Below are 26,796 nucleotides of genomic sequence, written 5' to 3' on the forward strand. Positions count from 1 at the left end.
ATTTAAAATAAAAACTAAAAACCGATCCCTCTCCTTTTTGAGAGAATATAGAGCTAAGGGGAAAGAGAGAGGGAGAGAAGGGGGAGAAAACAAAATTTTCCAGAAAGATTTCCGTACGGTGGTTTGCCCACATTGGCACATTTAAAAAGAGAAAGAGAAACAAACAACATTTTGGGTTATTTCATCAGATTCTCGGGGGGGGGGGTCTTTGGAGTCAATTGGGAATCGAGTTTGTCGACCGCAGCAGTTGAGGGGTGTTTGGTGATTTTTCCCATGGTGGTGTGGCAACCTTGACATATTAACTTTAGTTTTTTTGTGGCGGAGGGGGAGGGCAAGAAGCTCGAGCAAAGGCAAATTGCGGGGGGGGGGAGACTTTTCCTTGCTCTCCACATGGTCCGTTCTCCCCCCCCCCATGCTCCTTCCCATCTCCGAGGTTTTGAACTCGGCACAAAATGGCCGTTGGGGGGGTGGGTGGGGCGTCGGGGACGGCAGAGAAGGGGGAGGCTACAAAATGGCCTCCCCTGCCTGCCGACACTCGCCACGTGTTGGGAAGGTGTCGTCCCCCCCCCCCATTTTGCTTTCGAATTCCCCCCCCAGGCACAAATTGTGCAAAAACACACACAAAATTCACACAAACGAAATGGGGACGACGACGGCCACCACCACCCCAGGATTTCCAGCCAAGGAAAAGCATGCCACACATTTCCAGAACAATTTCTTTTTGGGGGGTGATGGGGGGGTGGCAGCATTTTGTGAAAGGGACGAACGAAAGGTGCAGGTGCAGAACTGCACCCTGACTGGGACACACTCGGGTCTGTCCCGTTCCCCCCCCCGTAACCCTTTCCATACAACCGCGTGACGGATCCGGACGGAGGCTGCGAAACGGGATGCCGAGGGAGGCCTGTGGGTTTTGGGAGCCCGACAGAGCATGCCTGCACATCGGAGAGAGAGAGAGAGAGAGAGATGGAAAGAGATACGAGGGGTGGGGGTGGAGGAGGAGAAATATTTTTGGCAGGGCGATCTGGCGCCGGCCCAGTTCCTGAAGCCGAGAGCGGGCTCAGCAGATGAAAACAGGGGGCCAGAGTTTTCAAGGGAGAGTTCGGACAGCCGCCATCGTTGGCAACCCTCCTGGACGGGGCACTCCTCCTCCCCTCTTCTTCTTTTTTTGGCTCACGAGACCCGACTGGGCACGGCCTCTGCATTCCCCCCTCGGCAACGACCTCGGCGTTTCATTAACCACAGCTGCGCCCGAGTCTGCCTGGCAGCCGTGCCGCTATGTGCAGGTGAACGCCGTTTGGAAAAGAGGAAAGAAATGGGAATCGGGCCCTCCGAGTGTTCCTGTTTCCGAGGGGCAGCCCAGGATTCGCAGAAGCCGTCCCGGTTTCCGATCTGAATCGGGTATGCCCACCGTGTCTCTGCACGAGTCCCCGATCTTGCAATCGGGAGGCCCGCTCAGAACAGAAACTCATGCAGAAGCAACAGGCAAACCCTCCAAGTGTCCCTATTTTCCAGGGACAGTCCCGGATTTGGAGAAGCCCTGCCAGTTTCCGATTTGACCCCGAAGTGTCCTGCTAGTAGCCAGTAGATTTCGACACCCGCGCACGCCCTCCAACGTTTGCATTCGTATTTCAAGAAAGACTGCTGCAGAAAGATTTGAATCGGGTATGCCCACCGTGTCTCTGCACGAGTCCCCGATCTTGCAATCGGGAATCCCGCTCAGAACAGAAACTCATGCAGAAGCAATAGGCAAACCCTCCGAGTGTCCCTATTTTCCAGGGACAGTCCCGGATTTACAGAGGCCGTGCCGGTTTCCGATTTGACCCCGGAGAGTCCCACTTTTCTTTAGGCCGGCCCTATTTTAATCAGAGTAATGTTGGAGGGAGTGGTGTTATTTTCCTAGCCAAGGAAATAAGTAACTATAGAACCCTGAGAAGACATCTGAAGTCAGCCCTCTAGAGGGAAGGTTTTTTTTTGATGTTTGATGTTTTATTATGTATTTATATGTGCTGGAAGCTGCCCAGAATGGCTGGGGCAACCCAGTCAGAGAAGTGGGGTATAAATAATAAAACTATGGTGATGATTGGGACGCGGGTGGCGCTGTGCGTTAAACCACAGAGCCTAGGAGGGCTTGCCGATCGGAAGGTCGGCGGTTCAAATCCCCGCAATGACGGAGTGAGCTCCCGTTGCTCGGTCCCTGCTCCTGCCAACCTAGCAGTTCGAAAGCACGTCAAAGTGCAAGTAGATAAATAGGTACCGCTCCGGCGGGAAGGTAAACGGCATTTCCATGCGCTGCTCTGGTTCGCCAGAAGCGGCTTAGTCATGCTGGCCACATGACCCGGAAGCTGGAGGCCGGCTCCCTCGGCCAGTAAAGCGAGATGAGCGCCGCAACCCCAGAGTCGTCCGCGACTGGACCTAATGGTCAGGGGTCCCTTTACCTTTCTTTACCTTTTGATGATGATGATGATGGAATAGGACGTCCCTATTTTCATTCGAAAAATGTGAGAGGGTATGGAAATGGACGTCTTAAGTCCTATTCCATCCCCTCCAATGTTTTTCACGTGAAAATACAGTAAAGGTAAAGGGACCGTTAGGTCCAGTCGCAGACGACTCTGGGGTTGCGGCGCTCATCTCGCTTTACTGGCCAAGGGAGCCGGCGTCCAGCTTCCGGGTCATGTGGCCAGCATGACTAAGCCGCTTCTGGCGAACCAGAGCAGCGCACGGAAACGCCGTTTACCTTCCCGCCGGAGCGGTACCTATTTATCTACTTGCACTTTTGACGTGCTTTCGAACTGCTAGGTGGGCAGGAGCAGGGACTGAGCAACGGGAGCTCACCCCGTCATTGCGGGGATTCGAACCGCCGACCTTCTGATCGGCAAGCCCTAGGCTCTGTGGTTTAACCCACAGCGGCACCCAGGTCCCTATGGAAAGAAAGACCCCGGTTCAAAAACGGCTCCTGTGTCAAGGATCAGCGGGGGACGTGCCTATTTCTGTTGGGCTCCTCTGCAGAAGAAAGAGAAAGAGGGGTTTGCGTGTGGGGCGTTTTGCCTGTGGGTGGGGGGGGGGGCGAGAAAGAGCAGAGCCTGGGCTGGCAGAGCGGAGGGGGGGCGTCGGTTGTCTAATCCAGGATGCTACTAGGAACCATTAGTGCTGAGCTCAGCGTCTGCTCTGCTGACGGCCCGGAGAGCCTGATTATTTTTAGATAAGATGGAAAGCCTGCAACGGAGAGTTCTGGGCTGCAGCCTGGCCGAGGCGTGAGCTGTGTTCCTGATGAAGCCGGGGAGGGAGGGAGGGAGGGAGGAGGCGGCCGGAGAGTCGGGTGTGGGGAGGCGAGGAGTTGCTGCAGTGGGTGAGCCCGAGCTCTTTTCCCCTGGTTCTTCCCTCGAGGAAGGCCCAGTCCGGCAAACACACACACAAAAACTGCAGCAGAAAGTCACCCGGCTGCAGGACGACCTCACCCAAGCATCTAAACCCAGGGGTTTCCAACCTGTTTGGGTCCACGGCTCCCTTCCGCTGTGGCACTCCTGTGGGACTCAGGAGCCCAGTTATGTGTCCCCCCCCTTCCCTGCAAGCCCCTCACCCTTTTTCGAACCCCGTCCCTTGTGCAGTGTTCCCTCGGCCTCTTCTCCCCTCTCCTTGGGGGTCCTCTGGGCAGCCGCTGGTCTCTGAGCTGCCCCAAAGAGAGGAGCCTCCTCGTTCTGCCCCCTGGGAAGAGGATGCCCCCAGCCTCAGTGGCCCAAGGGAGACCAGCCTAAGGTGAACATGAGGCCAGCACCTTACCTTGGGGGGCATTAGAGGGTGCTGCCAGGCCTGCATGGCACAAAGGCTCCCCTTCAGCACCGGGCACTCAGCTCCCAGGCTGGCATTGCAGACAGCAAGCACAGGAAAGTCTGCCTGCCTTCCCGGCCTCCCACTAGTCTGCCCATTCCCAACAGCAAGGGCTGGCGGACTGGCCGGCTAGTCTCCCTCGCCCGCTTGCTTGCTTGCTTACTCTGAGGCCGCACCCAGCACCCCCTGGCCAGACCCAGAGGCACCATTCGCCCGCAGAGCTTGCAGCCAGGGCTGCTGCAACCAACAGCCGTGCCAGCCTTTGAGAGGCAGAGATGCCAGTGGGCATCAGAGGGAGGGAGGGCAGGAAAGAGGCCAGGGTTGCCCGCAGCATCCCTGAGCATCATTCAAGGCACCCTGGGGTGCCACAGCACACAGGTTGAAAACCACTGATCTAGCCTATCGCAAACACACAGCGGTCCTTAAAAGATTTGTCTTCTTCATGTTTCGAAAGAAACAGCAAGGCGTTCCTCGTGCTCCTTTGCAGCTGCACAGATTTTTTATTCTGTAGCTGTTCCAGATCAAGGGAAGTAATAAAGTGTAAAGGGAACCCTGACCGTTAGGTCCAGTCGCGGACGACTCTGGGGTTGCGGCGCTCATCTCGCTTTACTGGCCGAGGGAGCCGGCGTCCAGCTTCCGGGTCATGTGGCCAGCATAACTAAGCCGCTTCTGGCGAACCAGAGCAGCGCACGGAAACGCCGTTTATATTCCCGCCGGAGCGGTACCTATTTATCTACTTGCACTTTGACGTGCTTTCAAACTGCTAGGTTGGCAGGAGCAGGGACCGAGCAACGGGAGCTCACCCCGTCATTGCGGGGATTCGAACCGCCGACCTTCTGATCGGCAAGCCCTGTTTAACCCACAGCGCCACTCGCGCCGAGGGAAGTAATAGTCCCACTCTATTTTGCCTTGGTCAGATCCTTCCGCACTCTAGCCAACTGAGCTGTGATGGTCACTTCAATGGTGTGATGCGGTAGCAAAAACAGCGAATGCTATTCTAGGCTGCATCCACAGAAGTCTGGTGTCCAGATCAAGGGAAGTCACAGTCCCAATTTATTCTGCCTGGGTCAGACCACACCTGGAATACTGTGTCCATTTCTGGGCACCGCAGTATAGGAAGGATATTGACAAGCTGCAAGGTGTACAGAGGAGGGCGACCAAGATGATCAAGGGTCTGGAAACCAAGCCTGATGAGGAACGGTCGAAGGAGCTGGGTATGCCTAGCCTGGAAAAGAGGAGACCCAGAGGAGATAGGAGAGCCATCTTCCCATAACTGAAGGGCTGTCACAGGGAAGAGGGAACAAGCTCGTTTCCTCCCGCTCCGGAGGGTAGGACTCGAACCCGTGCCGTCAAGTTGCAGGAAAGGAGATTCTGACTGAACATCGGGGGGGGGACTTTCCGGCGGTAGGAGCTGTTCGACCGTGGGATAGAAGGTGGCGGGCTCTCCTCCTTCCTTTGGAGGTTGGGTGGCCACCTCTGTCACGGATGAGATTCCTGCATTGCAGGGGGGGTTGGTCTAGATGACTTTGGGGGTCCCTTCCCACTCTACAATCCTACGGCCGAAAGAAAGAAAATTCTAAGGACGATTGCCACCAGTCGTAACGCTGTAATTGCACCCCCCAGAGAAAGATAAAGGAAGAGGGAAACCCAGTGTAAACACACACACGCTTTGGGATTTGCAGTGGCGTAAAAACCGCGTTGCACCAAGGACCCCGGCAGGGCGTTCAGGTCAGGCTTTGCGTCCGCTGGTGGTGGAACGGGGGAGAGAGGGGAGGCTCCATCTGCGTCAAGCGTCATCAATCACCCTGCGGGCGGCAGAGGGAAGGTCTGGCCGGAGGGGGGAATGGCAGCTTGGGTGGGAAGTAGCCATTACTGCAAAAATCATATTACGCACAGCAACCACGGAGCGTTTTCCTGCTCTCGGAGAAAGACTGCGAGGTCAGGCTCTGTAAACTTTTTACCCAGGGGTCTCGGGCGTAGCCGGGGGTTATTATTTTTAAAATCATTTTTATTTGATTTTTACAAATGTAAATTGATAACGAAACCACCTAGGTAAAGGTAATCAGGACGCAGGTGGCGCTGTGGTCTAAACCACAGAGCCTAGGGCTTGCCGATCAGAAGGTCGGCGGTTCGAATCCCCGCAATGACGGGGTGAGCTCCCGTTGCTCGGTCCCTGCTCCTGCCCACCTAGCAGTTCGAAAGCACGTCAAAGTGCAAGGAGATAAATAGGTCCCGCTCCGGCGGGAAGGGTAAATGGCGTTTCCGTTCACTGCTCTGGTTCGCCAGAAGCAGCTGAGTCATGCTGGCCACATGACCCGGAAGCTGGACGCCGGCTCCCTTGGCCAGTAAAGCGAGATGAGCGCCGCAACCCCAGAGTCGGACACGACTGGACCTAACCGTCAGGGGTCCCTTTACCTTTATTCAGAGATATTGTTAGCCTGAGCCGTTTGCAGTCACAAAGCTCACGCCTCCATTTTTCCTTTTCAGATTCAGATCAAAGCAGCAGCCCCAGGACGGGAATCGGCTCGGACCAGGAGGACAGCAAGCCCATTATCACATTGGGTGAGTCAAGGGATGCTCAGCACATGGAAGAGGAGAAACGTCTTCTGTCCCTAAAGCAGGCATGGGAGGAGACTGCTGTGCCTTTGGACTACAACTCCCATCATTCCTCACCATTGGCCACGCTGTTGGCTGGGTCTGATGGGAGTTGGAGTCCGGCAAGCTCTGGAGAGCCGCATGCTCCCCGTTTTTCCTCTAAGAGGCGTTCTCCTTTCCTCAAGAGGGAATTCCTCTTCTAAACAGAGGCATTCCTCCATCTCTCGCATGTAGTAAGGAAACAGTACCTCTTAGGTCAGGCATGCGGGTATCTGAGGGCCTCTGGATGCTACAACTCCCATCATCCTTGCTCCCCTGGCCATCCTGGCTGCTGAGGCATTCCCGATTCTCAGGAAGGAATGCTTCTACTAAACAGGGAGTGCCTCTTCTAAGCAGAGGCTACCTCCTCTAAACAGGGAATGCTTCTTCTAAATACAGTGGTGCCTCGGGTTAAGAACCTAATTCGTTCCGGAGATCCGTTCTTAACCTAAAACTCTTCTTAACCTAAGGTTCCACTTTAGCTAATGGGGCCTCCTGCTGCCGCCACGCCGCCACTGCACAGTTTCTGTTCTCACCCTGAAGCAAAGTTCTTAACCCGAGGTACTATTTCTGGGTTAGCAGAGGCTGTAACCTGAAGCGTCTCTAACCTGAAGCGTCTGTAACCCAAGGAATACCTCACCTAAACAGAGAATACCTCTTCTAAACAGGGAATGCTTCTTCTAAATAGGGAATACCTCTCCTAAACAGAGGATACATCTTCTAAACAGAGGATACCTCCTCTAAACAGGGTGCTGCTTCTAAACAGGGAGTGCTTCTTCTAAATCAGGCACCCCCCAAACTCGGCCCTCCAGAGGTTTCAGGACAACTCCCATCATCCCTAGCTAACAGGACTAGTGGTCAGGGATGATGGGAAGTGAAGTCCTAAAACATCTGGAGATCCGAGTTTGGGGGTGCCTCTTCTAAACAGAGGTTACCTCCTCTAAACAGGGAATACATCTTCTAAATAGATAATACCTCCCCTAAACAAAGAATACCTCTTCTAAACAGGGGGTGCTTCTTCTAAACAGGGAGTGGCTCCCCTAAACAGGGAATGCCTCTTCTAAACAGATAATACCTCTTCTAAACAGAGAATGTCTCTTCTAAACAGAGAATGCTTCTTCTAAACAGGGAGTGCCTCCCCTAAACAGATAATACCTCTTCTAAACAGAGAATACCTCCCCTAAACAGAGAATACCTCTTCTAAACAGAGAATGCCTCTTCTAAACAGGGAGTGCCTCCTGGTTCATCCTGGCTACTTTTTTTTTTTTAATAAAAAAGAAAATGAAACATCTAGTTTGTGCATCTAGTTTCCCATTTCAGTCCCCCCCCCCAGGTTATTATGCTTCCCGTGCTCAATTAATCTCTCCTTTCCCCCTTTTCCGCAGACGCGACAGATTTCCAAGAGAACTTCGTCACGTCCGGGGTGTTCAGCGTCACGGAGCTGATCCAAGTTTCCCGGAGTGAGTAGGCCTCTCTTTGCCGCCTCTTGTATAGCTGGCCTTTGTGAAAACCTGGCCTGAGGTTCTTGTTTTGTGTGTGTGTGTGTGTGTTGTGCAGGCAGGGTAACTTTTGCACAAGTCGTCTAGCACTCTGCAGCTGCACAATCCTAATTGTTCAAGGAGGAAAGGCTTCTCCTAGTCCGTGTCGACAAAACCGATTTGATTCATGACCGTGATTCAAGATGGCTTCCTATTCGGGCAGAATATTTGTTTTGTTTCCTTTTTTTGTTCGTTTGTTTTTAAGGGAAACAGAAAGTATACGAGCAGGAATTGGCAAATAGACAGCTGAGGGAGAAGGGGAAAGAGAGGGGGGGAAATATATATCGAAAATAGATTGGGGTTTAAGATTAGACCTAAGAAATGGGGTGTGAACCAGAAATAAATAACTTACTGTAATTTTCGCTCCATAAGAAACACTTTTTTCCTCCTAAAAAGTAAGGGGAAATATCTGTGCGTCTTATGGAGCAAATGGTGGTCCCTGGAGCCAAATTTCCCAGGGGCCAAAAGAGGATCATGCTTTCTATTTTACAAAGAGAAAAGGGGGTGTTGAAAGGACCCCGCTCAGCAGCTGATGAGCAAGAGATCGGGAGAGAGATAAGAGTCCCGGCTCCCTTTCAGCCCAGGCCTCCATTGTTGAATGTGCTGCAGAGGGAGGTTGTTTGTTTCCCCAGTGACATGGGACTGGCTGATTAGATTATCTGTCTGGAAACTGTAGAAAAGGCTCCCTTTCCTTTAGAAGCTGCAGAAATGTGAGTTGAACCCCATAAAAACAGAGCTTTTCCTCTTTGCTACCCCCCCCCCCCTTTGTAAAAGGAGCTTTGCTTTTCCCCCTTTGCAAAAAAAAGCTGCAAAACTTTTAGCTGATCCTCAAAAAAAATGGGGCTTTTAGAGGAGGAAAACCAGAAAAATATTTTTTTTCATATTTCCTCCTCTAAAAACGAGGTGCGCCCTATGGTCCAGTGCGTCCTATGGAGTGAAAAATACGGTAATATAAAGCTGTAAGCACGGGAAAGAAGGAACACGTTGACGACGAAGGGCGGGAAGCCAACTTAATGGGAAAATTGTATTGCACCTTTGTGTCGTTTGGTGTTGATTTGCAAAAAAAAAAAAAAACTGGAAAACTAATACAGTGGTCCCTCGAAATACGAAATACTCGACATCTGAATTTTTCGACTTACGAACGAAACACAGGCCAACGAATTTTTCGACACCCGAATGGAAATCCGTTGGCATTTTAAGTGCAGTTTATTCGACTCACGAATTTTAGATGCGGTTCATTCGACTTACGAATTTTTCTTTTTGAAACTGCTTCAATGCATTCCTATGGGGAAATCGCTTTTTCGACTTGCGAACTTTTCGACCTGCGAATGTGCTTTGGGAACGGATTAAATTCGTAAGTCGAGGGGTCACTGTGCAAATGATTTGGAAAGGAAGAAAAGGTTTGCTCCCAGTTCTACCCAAACACTGATGCAAACCTGCTTGCCCCGAGCGCAGGAGGCGTCCAGCCAGATTCGGTCGAAATCGCTGCGGTTGTTTGGCGGGTCCGACCTGCCGTCTTGATCCCAGTGGAAACCCAGAGGAAACCCGTTCCTCGATCCTGGGACCCACCCAGCCGGGGACAGAAGGCTTCCCGCTCGGCAAACCGGCGCCCCCCCTAACACACGGCTCGTTGACCCCCTTTCTCTGCCTTCTCCGCAGCGCCGGTGGTGACGGGCACAGGGCCAAATTTCTCCCTGGGGGAGCTGCAGGGGCACCTCGCCTACGACTTGAACCCCTCAAGTACCGGGATGAGAAGGACGCTCCCCAGCACTTCCTCCAGCGGGTGAGTCTGGGAGGCTTGGAGTTGTGGCCCTGTGGCCCTGTTCCTATCCTATCATCGCCTTCCCTTCCTACCCCGTTCTTCCCAGAGCCTTCTCCGAAATCCGCACAGATTCCCTGCTTCCTTGGTAAAGGGACCCCTGACCGTTAGGTCCGGTCGCGGACGACTCTGGGGTTGCGGCGCTCATCTCGCTTTACTGGCCAAGGGAGCCGGCGTCCAGCTTCTGGATCATGTGGCCAGCAGGACTAAGCCGCTTCTGGCGAACCAGAGCAGCGCACGGAAACGCCGTTTACCTTCCCGCCATATTCGTACCTATTTATCTCCTTGCACTTTGACGTGCTTTCGAACTGCTAGGTGGGCAGGAGCAGGGACCGAGCAACGAAAGCTCACGCGGGGATTTGAACGGCCGACCTTCTGATCGGCAAGCAAGCCCAATAGGCTCTGTGGTTTAGACCACAGCCCCAACCGCGTCCTTGATGTATAGGAGAGTCTTTATGTATGCTAAAGTTGTTGCCAGAATCTTAATTGCAAAAAACAAAAAAAATTGGGAGAAAATATCCCGTCCAAATAAGACTGGCAGAATAAATTAAGAGACTATGCTGAATTAGCGAGACTGTCGGCGAGGTTATGGGGACATCGTAGACGAAAAATTCAACAAAGAGTGGGATATATACAGAGTCTATGTGAAAGGACACTTGTCAAAGTGTAAATCCGTTGGCAGGTATCGACTGAACTTCTCTGGGGGAGTAGGAGAACATTATAGGATTTAAAGTAAGCTAAACAATACGGAAAAAATGAAGTCAAATGTGCATTTAAGAAATATAATCCGGAAACACAATGGGAAAACCCGGAGGTCACTCTGAAATTAATCTTGAATAATATAAAAGGTAAATAATTGAGGAACAAATAACTGTAGATTATTTAGGCCCCCTAATCGGACTTTGGACATGTCTGGTTGAACATTTACGTTATGCGGTTTTCAATTAAAAATAAAGATTCCCTGATTCCTTTACGATTCCGCTCTTATTCTGGCAACCTCTTCCCAGATCCCAACAAATACTCTGCTTCCTTTATGATTCCACCTTTTCTCCCTCGCTGACCCCTTATTCCCATAACCCCCCCCCTTCCCAGGTCCAAATATGCTCCCCGTAGATCTCCTGCTTCCTTTTCCGACTCTTCCTCCCCTTATTCCTGGGACCTCTTCCTCGATCCCCGTCGACCCACGGCTTCCTAGATTTTTGGCACGCACACCTTCCGGCTTGAACCCGAACGCTAACTGCTCTTCCCCCTTCTCCCTCACCTAAGGAGTAAACGTCATAAGTCCGGCTCGATGGAGGACGACCTGGATGGCAGCCCGGGGGGCGAATATTACACGTCGCCCAGCTCCCCCACGAGTAGCAGCCGCAATTGGACGGAAGACATGGAAGGAGGTAAGTCGGAGGGGAGCTGGGCCACCCCAAAACCTTCAGGAAACCAAGCACCTGTCAGGGGCTGGACTGAGAAGGAATGGTGTGAGCCTCCTACCCTCTCTCTGTACCTTCCTGAGACGAGGAGGGCAGTACAGTGGTGCCTCGCAAGACGAAATTAATTCGTTCTGCGAGTGCTGTCGTATAGCGAAAATGTCATCTTGCGAAGCACCAACGGGAGAAGAGCGGTTTGACGGGGGGGGGGAATCGGGAAATTTTTTCGTCTTGCAAGGCAAGCCCATAGGAAAATTTGTCTTGCGAGACAGCCTTTCGCTAGCGAATGCCTTTCGTCTAGCGAGTTTTTTTTTGTCTAGCGAGGCATTCGTCTAGCAAGGTACCACTGTATAGATTTAGAACAGGGGTTTGCAGAAGGGCACAGTCGAGAGGCTGCAGAGGGGAAAAACTGGGAAACATTGGGGGAGCAGCAGGAATGAATGAACGGATGAATGAATCTTTATCCGCGTCAGCCATCGGCCGCAGCAACAAAACAACAATACGACATACAAAGATTCGAAAGAAAAAAAAGTCAATTCTGTAGAATGCATTTTGGGGTTTTGAATCAAGGGTCAAATAGGGGACCTCATTCGTTTCCGGCGTCCGGGTTCCGAATCGTTCGGCTTCCAAAGCGCTCGGAAACCGAGTTTCCACTGTACAATTACTAATCCCAATCTGAAGAAGTGTGCATGCACACGAAAGCTCATACCAAGAACAAACTTAGTTGGTCTCTAAGGTGCTACTGGAAAGAAATTTTTATTTTGTTTTGACTATGGCAGACCAACACGGCTACCCACCTGTAACTAATCCCAATCGTTCAGGTGCCGAATTACCGTATCTTTCCAGGTATAAGACTAGGTTCCCCCCCTAAAAAGTAATGTCGAAAATTGAGGGGTGGGGGTCTTATACACGGATAGATCTTCCCCCATTTCCTTAAACCAAAATGTCTTATACATGGGGGCGTCTTATGGACGGGAAAAGACGGTATATAATTTAGGTGCCCCCGCCCCACATGCTCGAAGGGATGGTTTGGTTTTTTTACTTCGTTTCTGCGTTCCAAAATCTTGCCCATCTCAATTAAAATCCGTTAAAAAATTATGATTATTATTATTAACTTGCAAACCTGTCCCCAACAGTATCTTTCAGCATTTTTGACTAGTGGGGAACGTCAGGGCTTCCCCAACCTTCTCTCCCGGCCGGCCACCCTTCCCCCCCCGACGAGAGACGTGTTTGGACCCTTCGCACCCAAGAGCTTTATTTCAATCCCCGGACTCGATGTTCTGGTTGTGAAATCCTTCTCAATGAGCGTCTGGGAGAGAAAGAGAGAGAGAGAGAGAGCTAAACCCTTTAGCGGCTCCGCGTAAAACGGCTGCCCCAGATAAATCGCTGCCGGGAGGAGGGCAGAGGCTGATCCGGGAGGGGATTAGCCCCCCCCTCTGCCCTGTCTTCCACCCTGTTGCCAGAAGGACGTCGAGACGGGAGGGTGGCAGGAGTCGCCGGCCTTCTTAAACTCAGGGGCATGTGGGTGCCAGCCCCTCTGGTCATCTGCTGCCCCCTCTGCGTGGCGTCACACACAGAGTACCAGATTTACATATAAGCTAAACAAGCTATAGCTTAGGGCCGGATTTAGAAGGCGATTGGGCCGGCTCCGGCTCCGGGTTTGCCTACCCGTGATTTATCCCCTGCCCATCTGGCTGGGTTTCCCCGGCCACTCTGGGCAGCTCCCAACAGAATATTAAAAACACGATTAAAAAAACATTAATAATAATAATAATAATAATAATAATAATTTATTTGTACCCCGCCCATCTGGCTGGGTCTCCCCGGCCACTCTGGGCGGCTTCCAACAAATATTAAAATACATTAGAATATCACAGATTTAAAACGTCCTTAAACAGGGCTGCCTTCAGGTATTTTCTAAATGTCAGGTAGTTGTTTATCTCTTTGACATCTGGTGGGAGGGCGTTCCACAGGGCGGGAGCCACCACCGAGAAGGCCCTCCGCCTGGTTCCCTGTAGCTTTGCTTCTCGCAGGGAGGGAACCGCCAGAAGGCCCTCGGAGCTGGACCTCAGTGTCCGGGCTGGACGGTGGGGTGGAGACGCTCCTTCAGGTATACAGGACCAAGGCCGTTTAGGGGCTTTCAAGCTCAGCACTTTGAATTGTGCTCGGAAACGTATTTGTGAGACAGGTTGAAACGTTAGCAGAGTTAGTGTAAATCGGGCATTTTTAAAATTATTGAAGATATAGAGAGAAGATTTGAGCATGGGGTGTGTGTGCGATTGGAATATGCAGTTGATAAATGAACGAAACAGTAGATGGGGGGTCGATGATTTTGAATGTTATGGCTATATTCATTGAAACGAGAAAAATTGTAATGGAAAAGTATAAATCAAGCATAGGGGAACTCTGGCCCTCCAGATGTTTTGGGACTACAAATCACTTCATCCCTGACCACTGGTCCTGTTAGCGAGGGATGATGGGAATTATAGTGCCAAAACATCTGGAGGGCCAGAGTTTGCCTATGCTTGGTATAAATCCTTAAAAATAAAAATTAATAGGAGCCTTGGAAAGCAACACTTAGAGAGCACAAGGTGCAAAGCTTAGGGGGCGGATAAACGTGCCGACTCTTCCTCAAATTCCTCCCCAGGCATTTCCCCGAAAAAGCCAGACATGGACAAGTCTCCCTTCAACAGCCCGTCTCCGCAAGATACTTCGCCCCGGCTGAGCAGTTTTACACAGCACCACCGTCCCGTCATCGCCGTACACAGCGGTAGGTCGGGCGTCGCCAAGGAAGGGGGTGGGTGGATTTCTTAGAGCCAGGCCAGTCCCATTTGGCAAAAAAAACTAAGGCAGGAGAGTCCTCCCTAAAGCCGGAACGTGCCAATTCGGGTTCATGTATCTCTGCTGGAGGGAAGCCGTCTCGTTTTGAAACCCCTCGCAAGCGGAAAAGTAGTAGCAGAGAGTCCTTGCGCTGCTAGCTTTCTGCGTGCAGAGACTCGGTATATATATTTTATATATACCTCTCTTTTTTTTTTTGACTGAAGTCGCTTCAGGCACAAACTTTTAAAAGTCATTCCTTTCTCCTAAGGATGTCCTCTCCACCGTTTCCGTCAGGGGACTCTGAGCATCCCCACCAAACTACGGTTCCCAGAATTCTTTTGTGCAGTAAACGGCCCTGTGAGCCTCTGGTGACGGCTGGCATGTAAATTTAATAAACGAAATAGCGCATGAAGGGGGAAGAGATGCTCCAAATTCGACCAGGAATGAGGAAACACCTGTGCCATATGGGTTGCCATAGATCTTCTTTTTCCAGGATTAAAATCTCTGTCCAGGCAGATTTTTCCCCAAGGATAACGGGGAGCAGGGAGGCGGGAAAGAAGGCCGCGGCTGTGGTCTCCGCAGAGGCGCCCCAAGCGCGGGAGGGTCCGGGGGTGTCCCGTCTTGGCAGGCCACCCAGTCTCCTCTCTGTCGCCCACTGCAGGTATCACCCGAAGCCCTCACCCTTCCTCCGCGCTGCATTTCCCCACCACCTCGATTCTGCCCCAGACGGCCTCCACTTACTTCCAACACACAGCCATACGGTACCCGCCACACCTGAACCCTCAGGACCCTCTGAAAGACCTCGTCTCGCTGGCCTGCGACCCGTCCAATCAGCAGCCCGGACCGGTAAGGAACCGCGTGACTCGCTCCCTGTGTGTTTTGGGGTTCAGGGGAGTCCTTGGCAACTCGGCGGTCTCACTCATCCTCGCTCTTCCCAAGGCCCTCGTAGATACCGCGCCGCTGCCCCCTCGCCCCTGCGCGGTTTCTCCTCACCCTCCTGAGGACTGGTGGATTGCTCGGGCTGGTTTCCTGAGCTGCAGTGGTTTCCGAGCGGCACACGCCAGACGCATGTAGAAATGTGCGTTATGCTGGACTGAAACTTCCCAAAAGGGAGCTGTCTATGCTCCCTTGGGACAGGCGGTGTGGTTGGCGGTGTGGTTGCTTGTGGCAGGGCACACAGAAATCTTATGAGGAGGGCGGCAGTGCTACCGGGACTTCCCTTCGTCTGGCAGGGGGCAGCTTTTGATTATCCCACAATGCCCCGGGACGCTTACGCCGTTTTGGACCTATGACACCTTGTTCCAGGGTGTAATGCCGTGGCACCCCAGGGTGCCTTGAATGATGCTCAGAGTTGATGCGGGCAAACCTGGCCTCCATCTCTCTTTCCTGCCCTCCCTCCCTCTGATGCCCACTGGCATCTCTGCCTCCCAAAGGCTGGCACGGCTTTTGGTTGCAGCAGCCCTGGCTGCAAGCTCCGCGGGCGAATGGTGCCTCTGGGGCTGGCCAGGGGGTTCTGGGTGCGGCCTCAGAGTAAGCAAGCAAGCAAGCGGGCGAGGGAGACCAGCCGGCCAGTCCGCCAGCCCTTGCTGTTGGGAATGGGCAGACTAGTGGGGGGCCGGGCAGGCAGGCAGACTTTCCTGTGCTTGCTGTCTGCAATGCCAGCCTGGGAGCTGAGTGCCCGGTGCTGAAGGGGAGCCATTGTGCCAAGCAGGCCTGGCAGCACCCTCTAATGCCACCCAAGGTAAGGTGCTGGCCTCATGTCCACCTTAGGCCGGTCTCCCTTGGGCCACTGAGGCTGGGGGCATCCTCTTCCCAGGCCCCTGTGGGGCAGCGTGAAGAGACACCTCTCTTTGGGGCAGCTCAGAGACCAGCGGCTGCCCGGAGGACCCCCAAGGAGAGGGGAGAGGAGGCCGAGGGAACACTCCACAAGGGAGGGGGTTCGAAAAAGGGCGAGAGGCTGCCAGCTCTACAGGCAAGGGGGGAGGGACACATAACTGGGCTGCTGAGCCCCACAGGGGTGCCATAGCAGACAAATTTAGCTCATGGACCCAAACAGGTTGGAAACCCCTGGGTTTAGATGCTTGGGTGAGGTCATCCTGCAGCCGGGTGACTTTCTGCTGCTGTTTTTGTGTGTGTGTGTGCCCAAACCTCCTTCTGCCTGATTGTCAGTAGCATCTCTGCCTCCCATGGGCACGCTTGGCAAACCCTCACCGGGATCAACTCCCACCCGGAAACCTCTGTCCCCACTGTGGAAGGACGTGCGGATCCAGAACTGGCCTCCGCAGCCACGTACGGACTCGCTGTTTACGGAAGGCAATCTTGTCTACGAGGGGTGGCCAAAAGGAGAAGAAGATAGATTGGGTTCAATCACCGCAAGAGAGGAGGCAGCGGCACGGCGTGTTATGAGAGGGGCAAAGCCGGAGGGAGATTTCGGGCTGCTTTGAAGCCGGGGATCTCCAGCTGTTTCCAAACCAAGCTCTCCCTGCCTTGTGCAACCATCACACAGACAACACGCACACAGACGGGTCCGGCCGTCAATATGCATAACATATTCAGGCCTGCCCTTTGATGTGCATCCTGCTTTGCTCCAAGGCTCCTCTCCACCCGGGTGGGCTCCCCCCCTCCATCAGCAGCAGGTGGTCCCATCAAAAGGGTACCTACCTGCTGCTCAGGCTGCCTGCAGGGCAGCTGGGGGGGAATGGAGGAGGCTGACCCACCCCACCTCCCAAAACACACACTGAATTATGAGCTAACGTTGCCTGCGAAAAGCTTCGCTCCTCTTTTCTTTCCTTGGATATCGTCTCCCGGCATAGGGTTCAAGTACGTCTGGGTTTTCCCCCAGACATATCCGGAATACGGGACATCCGGGGAAATCCAGTCCATGTTTTTGCCTCTCCCCCCCCCCTCTTTAAAATACAGTCGTGCCAAACGGAATCCGTCCCGGAAGTCCGTTCGACTTCCGAAAACGTCCAGCAGCTTCTGGTTGGCCGCAGGAGCTTCCTGCACGCAATCGGAAGCCACGCTGGACGTCCGGCTTCCGGAAAACGTTCACGAACTGGGACGCTCGCTTCCGCGTTTGGGGGCTGAAACGTTTGACTCGCAGGGCGTTCGGTTTCCAAGGTACGGCTGCATAGCTCAAAAACGGCAAGGAAAGAGAGTCCGCCACCTCTTCAAGGAGACTGTTCCACTGTCTCTTACTGTCAGAAAGTTTCTTCCCCCCTGATGTTGAGTTGGAATCTCCTTTCTCGTCACTTGAAGCCATAGGTTTGAGTCCTGCCCTCCGGAGCAGGAGAAAACAAGCTTGCTCCGTCGACCACGTGACGGTCATTCGGATACCGGAAGGTGGCTCTCCTATCTCTTCTCGGTCTCCGCTTATCCAGGCTAAACACACCCAGCTCCTTCGACCGTTCCTCATCAGGCTCGGTTTCCTGATCATCTTGTTTCGCCCTCCTCCTCTGCACACCCTTCCAGCTTGTCAACATCCTTCCTAAGTTGCGGTGCCCAGAATTGGACACGGTATTCCAGGTGTGGTGTGACCAAGGCGGAATAGAGCGGGAATATTGGTTCCCTTGATCTTGTCAGCATGGAACATAATAGGATGTTGTCAGATCATCGGTCCGTCTAGCTTAGTATTGTCTGCACGGGCTAGCAGCTGCTGTCCAAGGTTCTAGGCAGGGAGTCTTTGCTGGTCCCTACTTGGAGATGCCAGGGGTTGAACCGGCGACCTTCTGCATGCGAAGTAGACGCTCGGACCTCCGAAATGTGGCTCTCTCTCGCCGCTTGGTTGATGGTCAGGAATGGTGGCGTTTGTGCTTGAACGCTGATCTGTATGTGAATGAATGAATGAATGAATGAATGAATGAATTTTTATTTGCGTCGGCCACCAGCCACAGCAATAAAACAAAATGCAGCACAGTGGCACCTTGGTTCTCAAATATAAACCATTCCGGAAGTCTGTTCCAAAACCAAAGCGCTCCAAAACCAAGGCCCACTCTCCCATAGAAAGAAATGCAGACGACTCTGGGGTTGCGGCGCTCATCTCGCTTTATTGGCCGAGGGAGCCGGCGTACAGCTTCCGGGTCACGTGGCCAGCAGGACTAAGCCGCTTCTTGCGAACCAGAGCAGCGCACGGAAACGCCGTTTACCTTCCCGCTGGAGCGGTACCTATTTATCTACTTGCACTTTTAATGTGCTTTCGGACTGCTAGGTTGGCAGGAGCTGGGGCAGAGCAACAGGAGATCGCTCCGCCGCAGGGATTCGAACCGCCGACCTTCCGATCGGCAAGCCCTAGGCTCTGTGGTTTAACCCACAGCGCCACCCGCGTCCCTCTTGAAATCATTTAGGCGCTGACAAATTAAATTGTTTCCTTCACTAAAACCTAGTGTGAGTAGCTGTCGTGGGGACAAACGACAAGAGTGAAGATTTTGGTAAACGATTTTAGTCCAGGCGCTCTTGTGACAATCTTGCGACTCCAGGGGTAGGAGACCGGATGGATCCGTATGTGTGTTTGTGAGAAAGTGCTTGCAAGAAACTAGCCTATTGCATAAAAGCAGAATTTGCATTTGCCGCCCCGCCCATTTTGCCTCTGGCCCCACCCTCTAGCAACATGCGTTCCCCCCCGCCCTTCTCATAAATATGGGGTGTTTCCCCCCCCCCTCACGGATGGTTCCCCCTTCGATCTGTATTCCAGCTTTTGCAACTGCACCCTAAAATAAAATAAAATGATAAAATAAAACAAAGGAATGTATTTTCAAATGCTGCAAAGCAAAGCTCAACAGTCCAGTTATAGCCCTATGCCTAAATTCCACCTAATAATAATAATAATAATAATAATAATAATAATAATAATTTTATTATTCATACCTCACCCAGCTGGCTGGGTTCCTCCAGCCACTCTGGGCGATTCCCAACAAAAATATTAAAAGCACGATAAAACATCAATCATTAAAAACTTCCCTAAAGAGAGCTGCCTTCAGATGTCTTCTAAAAGTCAGATAGTTGTTTATCTCCTTGACATCTGACGGGAGGGCGCCACCACCGAGAAGGCCCTGTGCCTGGCTCCCTGTAACATCTCTTCTCGCAGGGAGGGAACCGCCAGAAGGCCCTCGGATCTGCACCCCTGTGTCCAGGCTGGACATTGGGGGTGGAGCTAAGACAGTTACCCTTCTAAAACTTTGCTCAGGAGTAAGCCCCGTTGTCCGAAAACAGGACCCGGTTCTGAATAAATATATGTAAGGATATATACAGGTGAAACTCGAAAAATTAGAATATCGTGGAAAAGTCCATTTATGTAAGCAATTGTCTTCATTAGCTACTGGAGTTTAATATATGAGATGGACTCGTGACATGCAAAGCGAGATATGTCAAGCCTTTGCTTGTTATAATTGTGATGATTATGGCGCACAGCTGATGAGAACCCCAAAGTTGAGGTTGTTAATTTGGGGTTCTCATCAGCTGTACGCCATAATCATCACAATTATAACAAACAAAGGCTTGGCATATCTCGCTTTGCATGTCGTGAGCCCATCTCATATATTAGTTTCACCTTTTAAGTTGAATTACTGAAAGAAACGAACCTTTCCACGATATTCTAATTTTTCGAGTTTCACCTGTATAGCCCTATCTCTGCTCCCAGGTTGGGGTTGGTTTGCCAGGAGAGACTCCCTTGCTTAGACTCCTGCCCAGTCCCCCAGGGGAGGGGCAAGCCTTGCCCCGGGCCCCCGCAACCCCCTCTAGGCCTGGCCCAGCTGCAGCACCGTTCTGATGTCCGTAAAGGGACCCCTGACCATTAGGTCCAGTCGCGGACGACTCTGGAGTTGCGGCACTCATTTCGCTTTACTGGCCAAGGGAGCCGGAGTCCAGCTTCCAGGTCATGTGGCCAGCAGGACTAAGCCGCTTCTGGCGAACCAGAGCAGCGCACGGAAACGCCGTTTACCTTCCCACCGGAGCAGTACCTATTTATCTACTTGCACTTTTGACGTGCTTTCGGACTGCTAGGTGGGCAGGAGCAGGGACCGAGCGACGGGAGCTCACCCTGTCGTTGCGGGGATTCGAACCGCCGACCTTCTGATCGGCAAGCCCAAGCGGCACAGTGGTTTAACCCGCAGCGCCGCCCGCGTCCCATGTCCTTTCGAAATGCTGCTTTCGAAATGCAGCAGGGCCAGTTTGCGGAGGGTAATTCTAGCAGTGACGAGACGGCCGTGGAGAGCCTCCAGGTTCAGAGGCAGTCTACCTCAGAATACCGGCTGCCAAGGGGGGGCGGTCGCAAATGGGGACGCTGAGTTGATCTGGCCGAGATGCCCGAGTTCCCCCGCTTCCTGCCCGGCCACCGTCCCCGTTTCTTTCTAAGGGGGGGTGGTTCCTCCGTGCGGCTCTTTTGAGGGCTCTGCTAACCAGCTTCTGTGTCTTCTTTTGTTTCCCATGTTGTGTCCCCCCGCTAGTTAAATGGAGGTGGCCAAGTGAAGGTGCCCGGGCATTACCTTTCCACCCAGATGTTGGCGCCGCCACCCCCGGGTATGCCCCGCCTGGCAATATCACCCGACACCAAACCCATCGCGACAACTTCCGAGGGAGGGACCACTTCGCCGACGTCTCCCAGTAAGCAAGCCTGCCCGCCCCACCCTCACCCGATCCCGACACCCGCCCGCCTGCCCCCTCCCAAATGGCCCAGCAGCCATGCCCACCCATGACCAATTCTGCCCACCTCCCACCCACCCCAAACCCACCCCCCAAATCCAGACATTGCTCGCCGGCCGCTCTGCAGTCTTGCGTTTTCATTTTTTCGGAGGGGGGTGGGTGAGATTCGGAGCGTGGTGGCGTCTTTCGTGGGAGGGGCTTGTTCTTTTTTTCCAGGGGCGGTGGCAGCAGCGGGGGAGGCCTGGGTTCGAAACAGCGGCAGCCCCCCCCCACCTGCCAATGGGAAAGGGCTGGGGCAAAGGGCCGGTTTGAAACGCACCGGTTTAAATTGAAGCGGCGGCGTCCCTCCTGGGTTTTTTTTTTGCAACTGAATAGTGTTGCAGCTAAACAGAAGCTTCGCAGCTGGTAGAACCGAAACGGCGTCTTGCAGACTCAGATCTAGCTAAAGGATTTCCATTGGCGATGATAATAAATTAATTAATTAAAATAAAGGAATGCGTTTTCGAATGCCGCCAAGCGAAGCTCAACAGCCCAGCAATAGCCCTATGCCTAAATGACACTACATTATTATTATTATTATTATTATTATTAAGAAGGGCAGGGGGAAACACATGCTGCTAGAGGGTGGGGCCAGAGGCAAAATGGGCGGGGCGGCAAATGCAAATTCTTCCTTTATGCAATAGGCTAGTTTCTTACAAGCACTTTCTGGAGAGCCAGTGTGGTGTAGTGGTTAAGAGCGGTAGACTCGTAATCTGGGGAACCGGGTTCGCGTCTCCTCTCCTCCGCATGCAGCTGCTGGGTGACCTTGGGGGGCTAGTCACACTTCTCTGAAGTCTCTCAGCCCCACTCACCTCACAGAGTGTTTGTTGTGGGGAAGGAAGGGAAAGGAGAATGTGAGCCGCTTTGAGACTCCTTCGGGTAGTGAAAAGCGGGATATCAAATCCAAACTCTTCTTCTTCTTCTTCTTCTTCTTCTTCTCACAAACACACATACGGATCCATCCGGTCTCCTACCCCCAGAGCCGCAAGATTGTCACAAGAGCACCTGGACTAAAATCGTTTACCAAAATCTTCACTCTCGTTGTTTATCCCCACGACAGCTACTCACGCTGGGTTTTAGTGAAGGAAACAATTTAATTTGTCGGCGCCTAAATGATATCAAGAGGGACGCGGGTGGCGCTGTGGTCTAAACCACAGAGCCTAGGGCTTGCCGATCGGAAGGTCGGCGGTTCGAATCCCCGCAATGACGGGGTGAGCTCCTGTTGCTCGGTCCCAGCTCCTGCCAACCTAGCGGTTCGAAACCACGTCAAAGTGCAAGTAGATAAATAGGTACCACTCCGGCGGGAAGGTCAACGGCGTTTCCGTGCGCTGCTCTGGTTCCCTTAAGCAGGGTTACCATCTCCAAAACGGAACCTCATGTTGCCATTCAGGCGGTTAGAAGCTTGTAGTTTTCAATACGACTTTTTGGGTTCCTGAAATTCATTCCGGTTGTACAGGTAAAATAATCGCGGGTGGAATTCTGCAGTGTGCGTTGCTAGCGTGGGAAAACAGGCAGGATCCAAGGATCCTCGGGTGGCGGAGACCTCGGGCGCCATCCCGGCACCTTCGCTCGGTTGCGAAACGATCCTGGGGCCAGGCGCGATCTTCCAGCCTGTCCCGCCTCGCAGGGCTGTTGTGAGGATGGTAACGAGGAGCACAAACACCACCTCGAGCTCTTTGAAGGATAGGTGGGCTACGGATGCAATTAAAAAAGGAGGAAAGTAAAATAAAATTGCGGACTGGCGCGCTTGAGAGCCCGGCGGGCAGAGGGGGAAGCAGGAAACATTTATGCTGTGCCCTCAGGGCAACGACAAGGGGAAGGAAGGAAGGAAGGAAGGAAGGAAGGAAGGAAGGAAGGAAGGAGTTTGTGAAATGCTCTGCAGGGAGGCTGCCCTGGCGCCTTCATTATGCAAAGTTTCTCTGTCATTTTTCTCCCGTTGCTTTTATCTCTACTCCCGCCCACAATTTCGTTTGATTGATTCATAGATAGATAGATAGATAGATAGTTCTGTAACAAGTTCGTCATTTTGCTCTTTTAATTCCGCCGCCGGCTTTGCCTTTTCTTCACAGTCCGTCCCTTTCGACCTTCTGCAGCCTCTTAAATGCGTTTGTGGGGAGGAGATGGGTTGCTGTTTTCGTTTTAACTATTTGCTTGTGGTTTTTACCTCGTGTTTTGTCCTGTGAGCCGCTCTGAGATTTTGTGATTGGGGGGGCGGGCATTTAAATCGAAGGAAGGAAGGAAGAGAGGAAGGAAGGAAGGAAAAGAAAGATGGGAAGGAAGGAAGGAAGGAAGGAAGGAAGGAAGGAAGGAAGGAAGGAAGTAACAGAAAGATAGGAGGGAAGGAAGGAAGGAAGGAAGGAAGGAAGGAAGGAAGGAAGGAAGGAAGGAACAGAAAGATAGGAAGGAAGGAAGGAAGGAAGGAAGGAAGGAAGGAAGGAAGGAAGGAAAAGAAAGATTGGGAGGGAGGGAGGGAGGGAGGGAGGGAGGGAGGGAGGGAGGGAGGGAGGAAAAGAAAGATGGGAAGGAAGATAGGAAGGAAGGAAGGAACAGAAAGATAGAAAGGAAAAGAAAGATTGGAAGGAAGGAGGATGGAAGTAACAGAAAGGAAGGAAGGAAGGAAGGAAGGAAGGAAGGAAGGAAGGAAAAGAAAGATAGGAAGGAAGGGAGGAAGGGAGGGAGGGAGGAAAAGAAAGATGGGAAGGAAGGAAGATAGGAAGGAAGGAATAGAAAGATGAGAAAGAGGTAGGAAGGAAGGTGGATGGGAGGGAGGGAGGGAAATATAAGAGGGAAGGAAAAGAAAGATAGGAAGGAAGGAAGGAAGGAAGGAAGGAAGGAAGGAAGGAAGGAAGGAAGGAAGATTATTCTGGGTGGTTTCCCCATGAATGGGTCGGAATTGGTGGTCAGGGGTTTATTTTGAGTTTGTTTTCTAAACTGTGCTGTGTTCCCCCCTCCCTCCTTCCTTCCTCTGCTCCCTCCTTCCCTTCCTCAGCCTACTCCGCCCCAGGCACACCCCCTGCGAACCGCTTCGTGGGACTAGGACGTGACCCCGGCAGTATCTATCAGGCACAGGTGAGTAAGAGCTGTTCGGCCGAGGGATGGAAGGTGGCCGGCTGGCTCTCCTTCCTTGGAGGTCTTTATTAAGCAGAGTTTGAATGGCCATCTGTCAGGGATGCTTCAAGCTGAGATTCCTGCATCGCAAAGGGGGTTGGACTGGATGACCCCTGGGGGTCCCTCTGCAACTCTACAGCCCTTTGATTCTGTGAGGCAGGCCCAGATAGCATAACTTGCGGTTCTGAGACGTCCAAAGGGAGAAAAGGCAGCGAGATGAACGGCTTTTGGCAAACCCGTTTCGCAAACAGACACATTTTGGGTGCGTGCTTTCCCCTTAATCGACACATGTTTTTGTCGGGTGACCGAAGAAGCGATCTGTGTGACCTTTCTCTCTCTCTGTCTCTCTCTCTCTCTCTACAAAATCTTCTGCTTTTCTCAGGCAGGGAGACATGGGTCAGATCCACTCGGTCTGCCCGCAAATCTCTCTTTTCACGTGCGATTCTCTGTGCCGCATTTGCAATGTCCTAGAGCGCATATATGAGTCTCTGTGTGGTTTGTGGGGGGGTTTTGGTGGTGGTGGGGAATTGACTGCAGAGGAGAGGCTGCGCAGACACTGCGGGTGCCTGGTTAGGAGAGGAGGAGCGCGGAGAGGAAATCGCTCTCGCCAGCCGAGATCTGCTGAATCTGCAAAAAATGGGTGGAAGGGGAAAAAAGCTTACTGCGCAGCCTCTCTCTCTCTCCCTCTCTCTCTCTCCACGCACAAACACCTCCAGCCAAGATGGCTTGCAGGTCGTAGATTCGTAGAGTGGGGAAGGGAACCCCAGGGGTCATCCAGACCAACCCCCTGCCATGCCGGAATCTCAGCTAAAGCCAGGGCCGTATTTAGGTTCGATGAGGCCCTAAGCTCCTAAAAGTAATGGAGCTCTTTATATGTCCAGCTGTCAACAACAAAATGTCACTGTTTTTTGTAACAAAATAGAAAAATTCTTTCCAGTAGCACCTTAGAGACCAACTGAGTTTGTTCTTGGTATGAGCTTTCGTGCGCATGCACACAAAAGCTCATACCAAGAACAAACTCAGTTGGTCTCTAAGGTGCTACTGGAAAGAATTTTTCTATTTTGTTTTGACTATGGCAGACCAACACGGCTACCCACCTGTAACTGTTTTTTGTGTTGACTATATTCTATACAGGTGGCGCTGTGGGTTAAACCACAGAGCCTAGGGCTTGCCAATAAGAAGGCCGGCGGTTCGAATCCCCGCAATGACGGGGTGAGCTCCCGTTGCTCGGTCCCAGCTCCTGCCAACCCTTTTGATTAAAAAAAAAAACCTGTGGGTGGAATAATTCTGATTGCAACAGTATTTTATCTTTGCATGTTTTGTCCATGGAGCGTTTCCTACGCTTCGGGACAGGATTCTCGCTTTGCTAATCCGGAAGCTTCCTAGGGCACAGCTGTTTTATTTAACCCCCGCCCTGCTACACATGCACTGCGTTTTGGAGATTGGCTGTGGTGCAGGCCGCACCCTTGCCGGTTCGAAAGGGCCCAGAACTTGGTTATTCAAGCTAAAATTTTCAAGAAAGCGAATGCGGCGACCTGTGGAGATGTAATTTGGTGGTGCTGCTGGCCCCTGCCACTGGGAAATATATTGAGGACTAGCAACTTGGTTTAAAAAATAAATTTGAAAAATGCTGAGTTTCTGGGGAAAGCAGACGCTGCGCTCAGTGCTAAATTTCTGCAGCTGCTTCTTTTCATCACAAACACTCGCAGAGTTGACCCTCCATGCCTGGTTGTTGAGCTTCTTGGGGGAAGTGAAATTGTGGAGGCTTTTGGGGGGGGGGGATTCGCCAACAAAAATAGTGATAGTCCAAGACACTTCCTGATTCTTTTGGCAAAAACCCAGCTGCTTATTCCTTGCATTTCAGGGGGTTGAACTAGATGGTCCTAAATATCCCTTTCAACTTTATAATTCTATGTATGGATAGTCGAAACAAAATAGAAAATTCTTTCCAGTAGCACCTTAGAGACCAACTGAGTTTGTTCCTGGTATGAGCTTTCGTGTGCATGCACACTTCTTCAGATACACTGAAACAGAAGTCACCAGACCCTTAAATATAGTGAGGGAGTGGGGAGGGGTATTACTCAGAAGGGTGGTGGGAATGGGTGATCAGCTGATAGGTGTGGAAAACCTGCAATTAGTCTTGCAGTGAAAGGCAAGGGGTGAGATGGCTAAAGATAGCTTTGTCATGTATAATGAGATAAGAATCCAATGTCTTTGTTCAGACCAGGTTTCTCCATGGTTTTTAGTTTGGTGATTAGTTGCAATTCAGCCACTTCTCTTTCCAGTCTATTTCTGAAATTTCTTTGTATTAAGACAGCTACTTTGAGATCTTTTATAGAATGTCCTGGGAGATTGAAGCGTTCTCCTACTGGTTTCTCTGTCTTGTGATTCCTGATATCAGATTTACGTCCATTTATCCTTTGGCGTAGGGTTTGGCCTGTTTGTTCAATATAGAGAGCTGTTTCTAGCTAGAGCTATGTATGGATAGCTCTAGCTAGAAACAGAGTCTGCAGCCAAGTGTCAAAAAGGCTGTGCTGCCACCTGCTGGGTATTTGCAAAAACAACAACTCAGCGTTGCTGGTGTCACCATAATAATAATAATAATAATAATAATAATAATAATAATAATAATAATAATAATAATTTATTATTTGTACCCCGCCCATCTGGCTGGGTCTCCCCGGCCACTCTGGACAACCTATCATGAGTTTGGTTACTGCACGGGGAGGTAAACTAAGGCCCAGGGGCCGGATCCGGCCCAATCGCCTTCTAAATCCTACCCATGGACAGTCCGGGAATCAGCATGTTTTTACATGAGTAGAATGTGTCCTTTTATTTCAAATGCATCTCTGGGTTATTTGTGGACCATAGGAATTCATTCATTGTTATTTTTTCCCCAAAAGATAGTCCGCCCCCCCCACAAGGTCTGAGGACAGTGGACCGCCCCCCCCCCCCC

At 51.9% G+C, this 26,796-nt stretch overlaps 1 protein-coding gene across 4 annotated transcripts in view; it reads left to right on the top strand.

Annotated features, from left to right (window-relative positions):
- NFIC (nuclear factor I C) overlaps positions 1-26,796 on the top strand; it is an 89,225-nt gene that overhangs the window by 61,278 nt on the left and 1,151 nt on the right. For 3 of the 4 annotated variants that reach the window (XM_033136769.1, XM_033136766.1, XM_033136767.1), the window contains exons 3-10: positions 6,313-6,387; positions 7,845-7,919; positions 9,657-9,780; positions 11,083-11,207; positions 13,885-14,007; positions 14,719-14,903; positions 20,498-20,654; positions 23,722-23,801. In XM_033136769.1, coding sequence (XP_032992660.1) covers positions 6,313-6,387; positions 7,845-7,919; positions 9,657-9,780; positions 11,083-11,207; positions 13,885-14,007; positions 14,719-14,903; positions 20,498-20,654; positions 23,722-23,801 — 944 coding nt within the window. The remainder of the gene's footprint in view (positions 1-6,312; positions 6,388-7,844; positions 7,920-9,656; positions 9,781-11,082; positions 11,208-13,884; positions 14,008-14,718; positions 14,904-20,497; positions 20,655-23,721; positions 23,802-26,796) is intronic. The other variant, XM_033136768.1, reaches the window with a different exon arrangement.

Source organism: Lacerta agilis, chromosome 18 (assembly GCF_009819535.1).
Source record: "Lacerta agilis isolate rLacAgi1 chromosome 18, rLacAgi1.pri, whole genome shotgun sequence".
Taxonomy (NCBI): Eukaryota; Metazoa; Chordata; class Lepidosauria; order Squamata; family Lacertidae; genus Lacerta; species Lacerta agilis.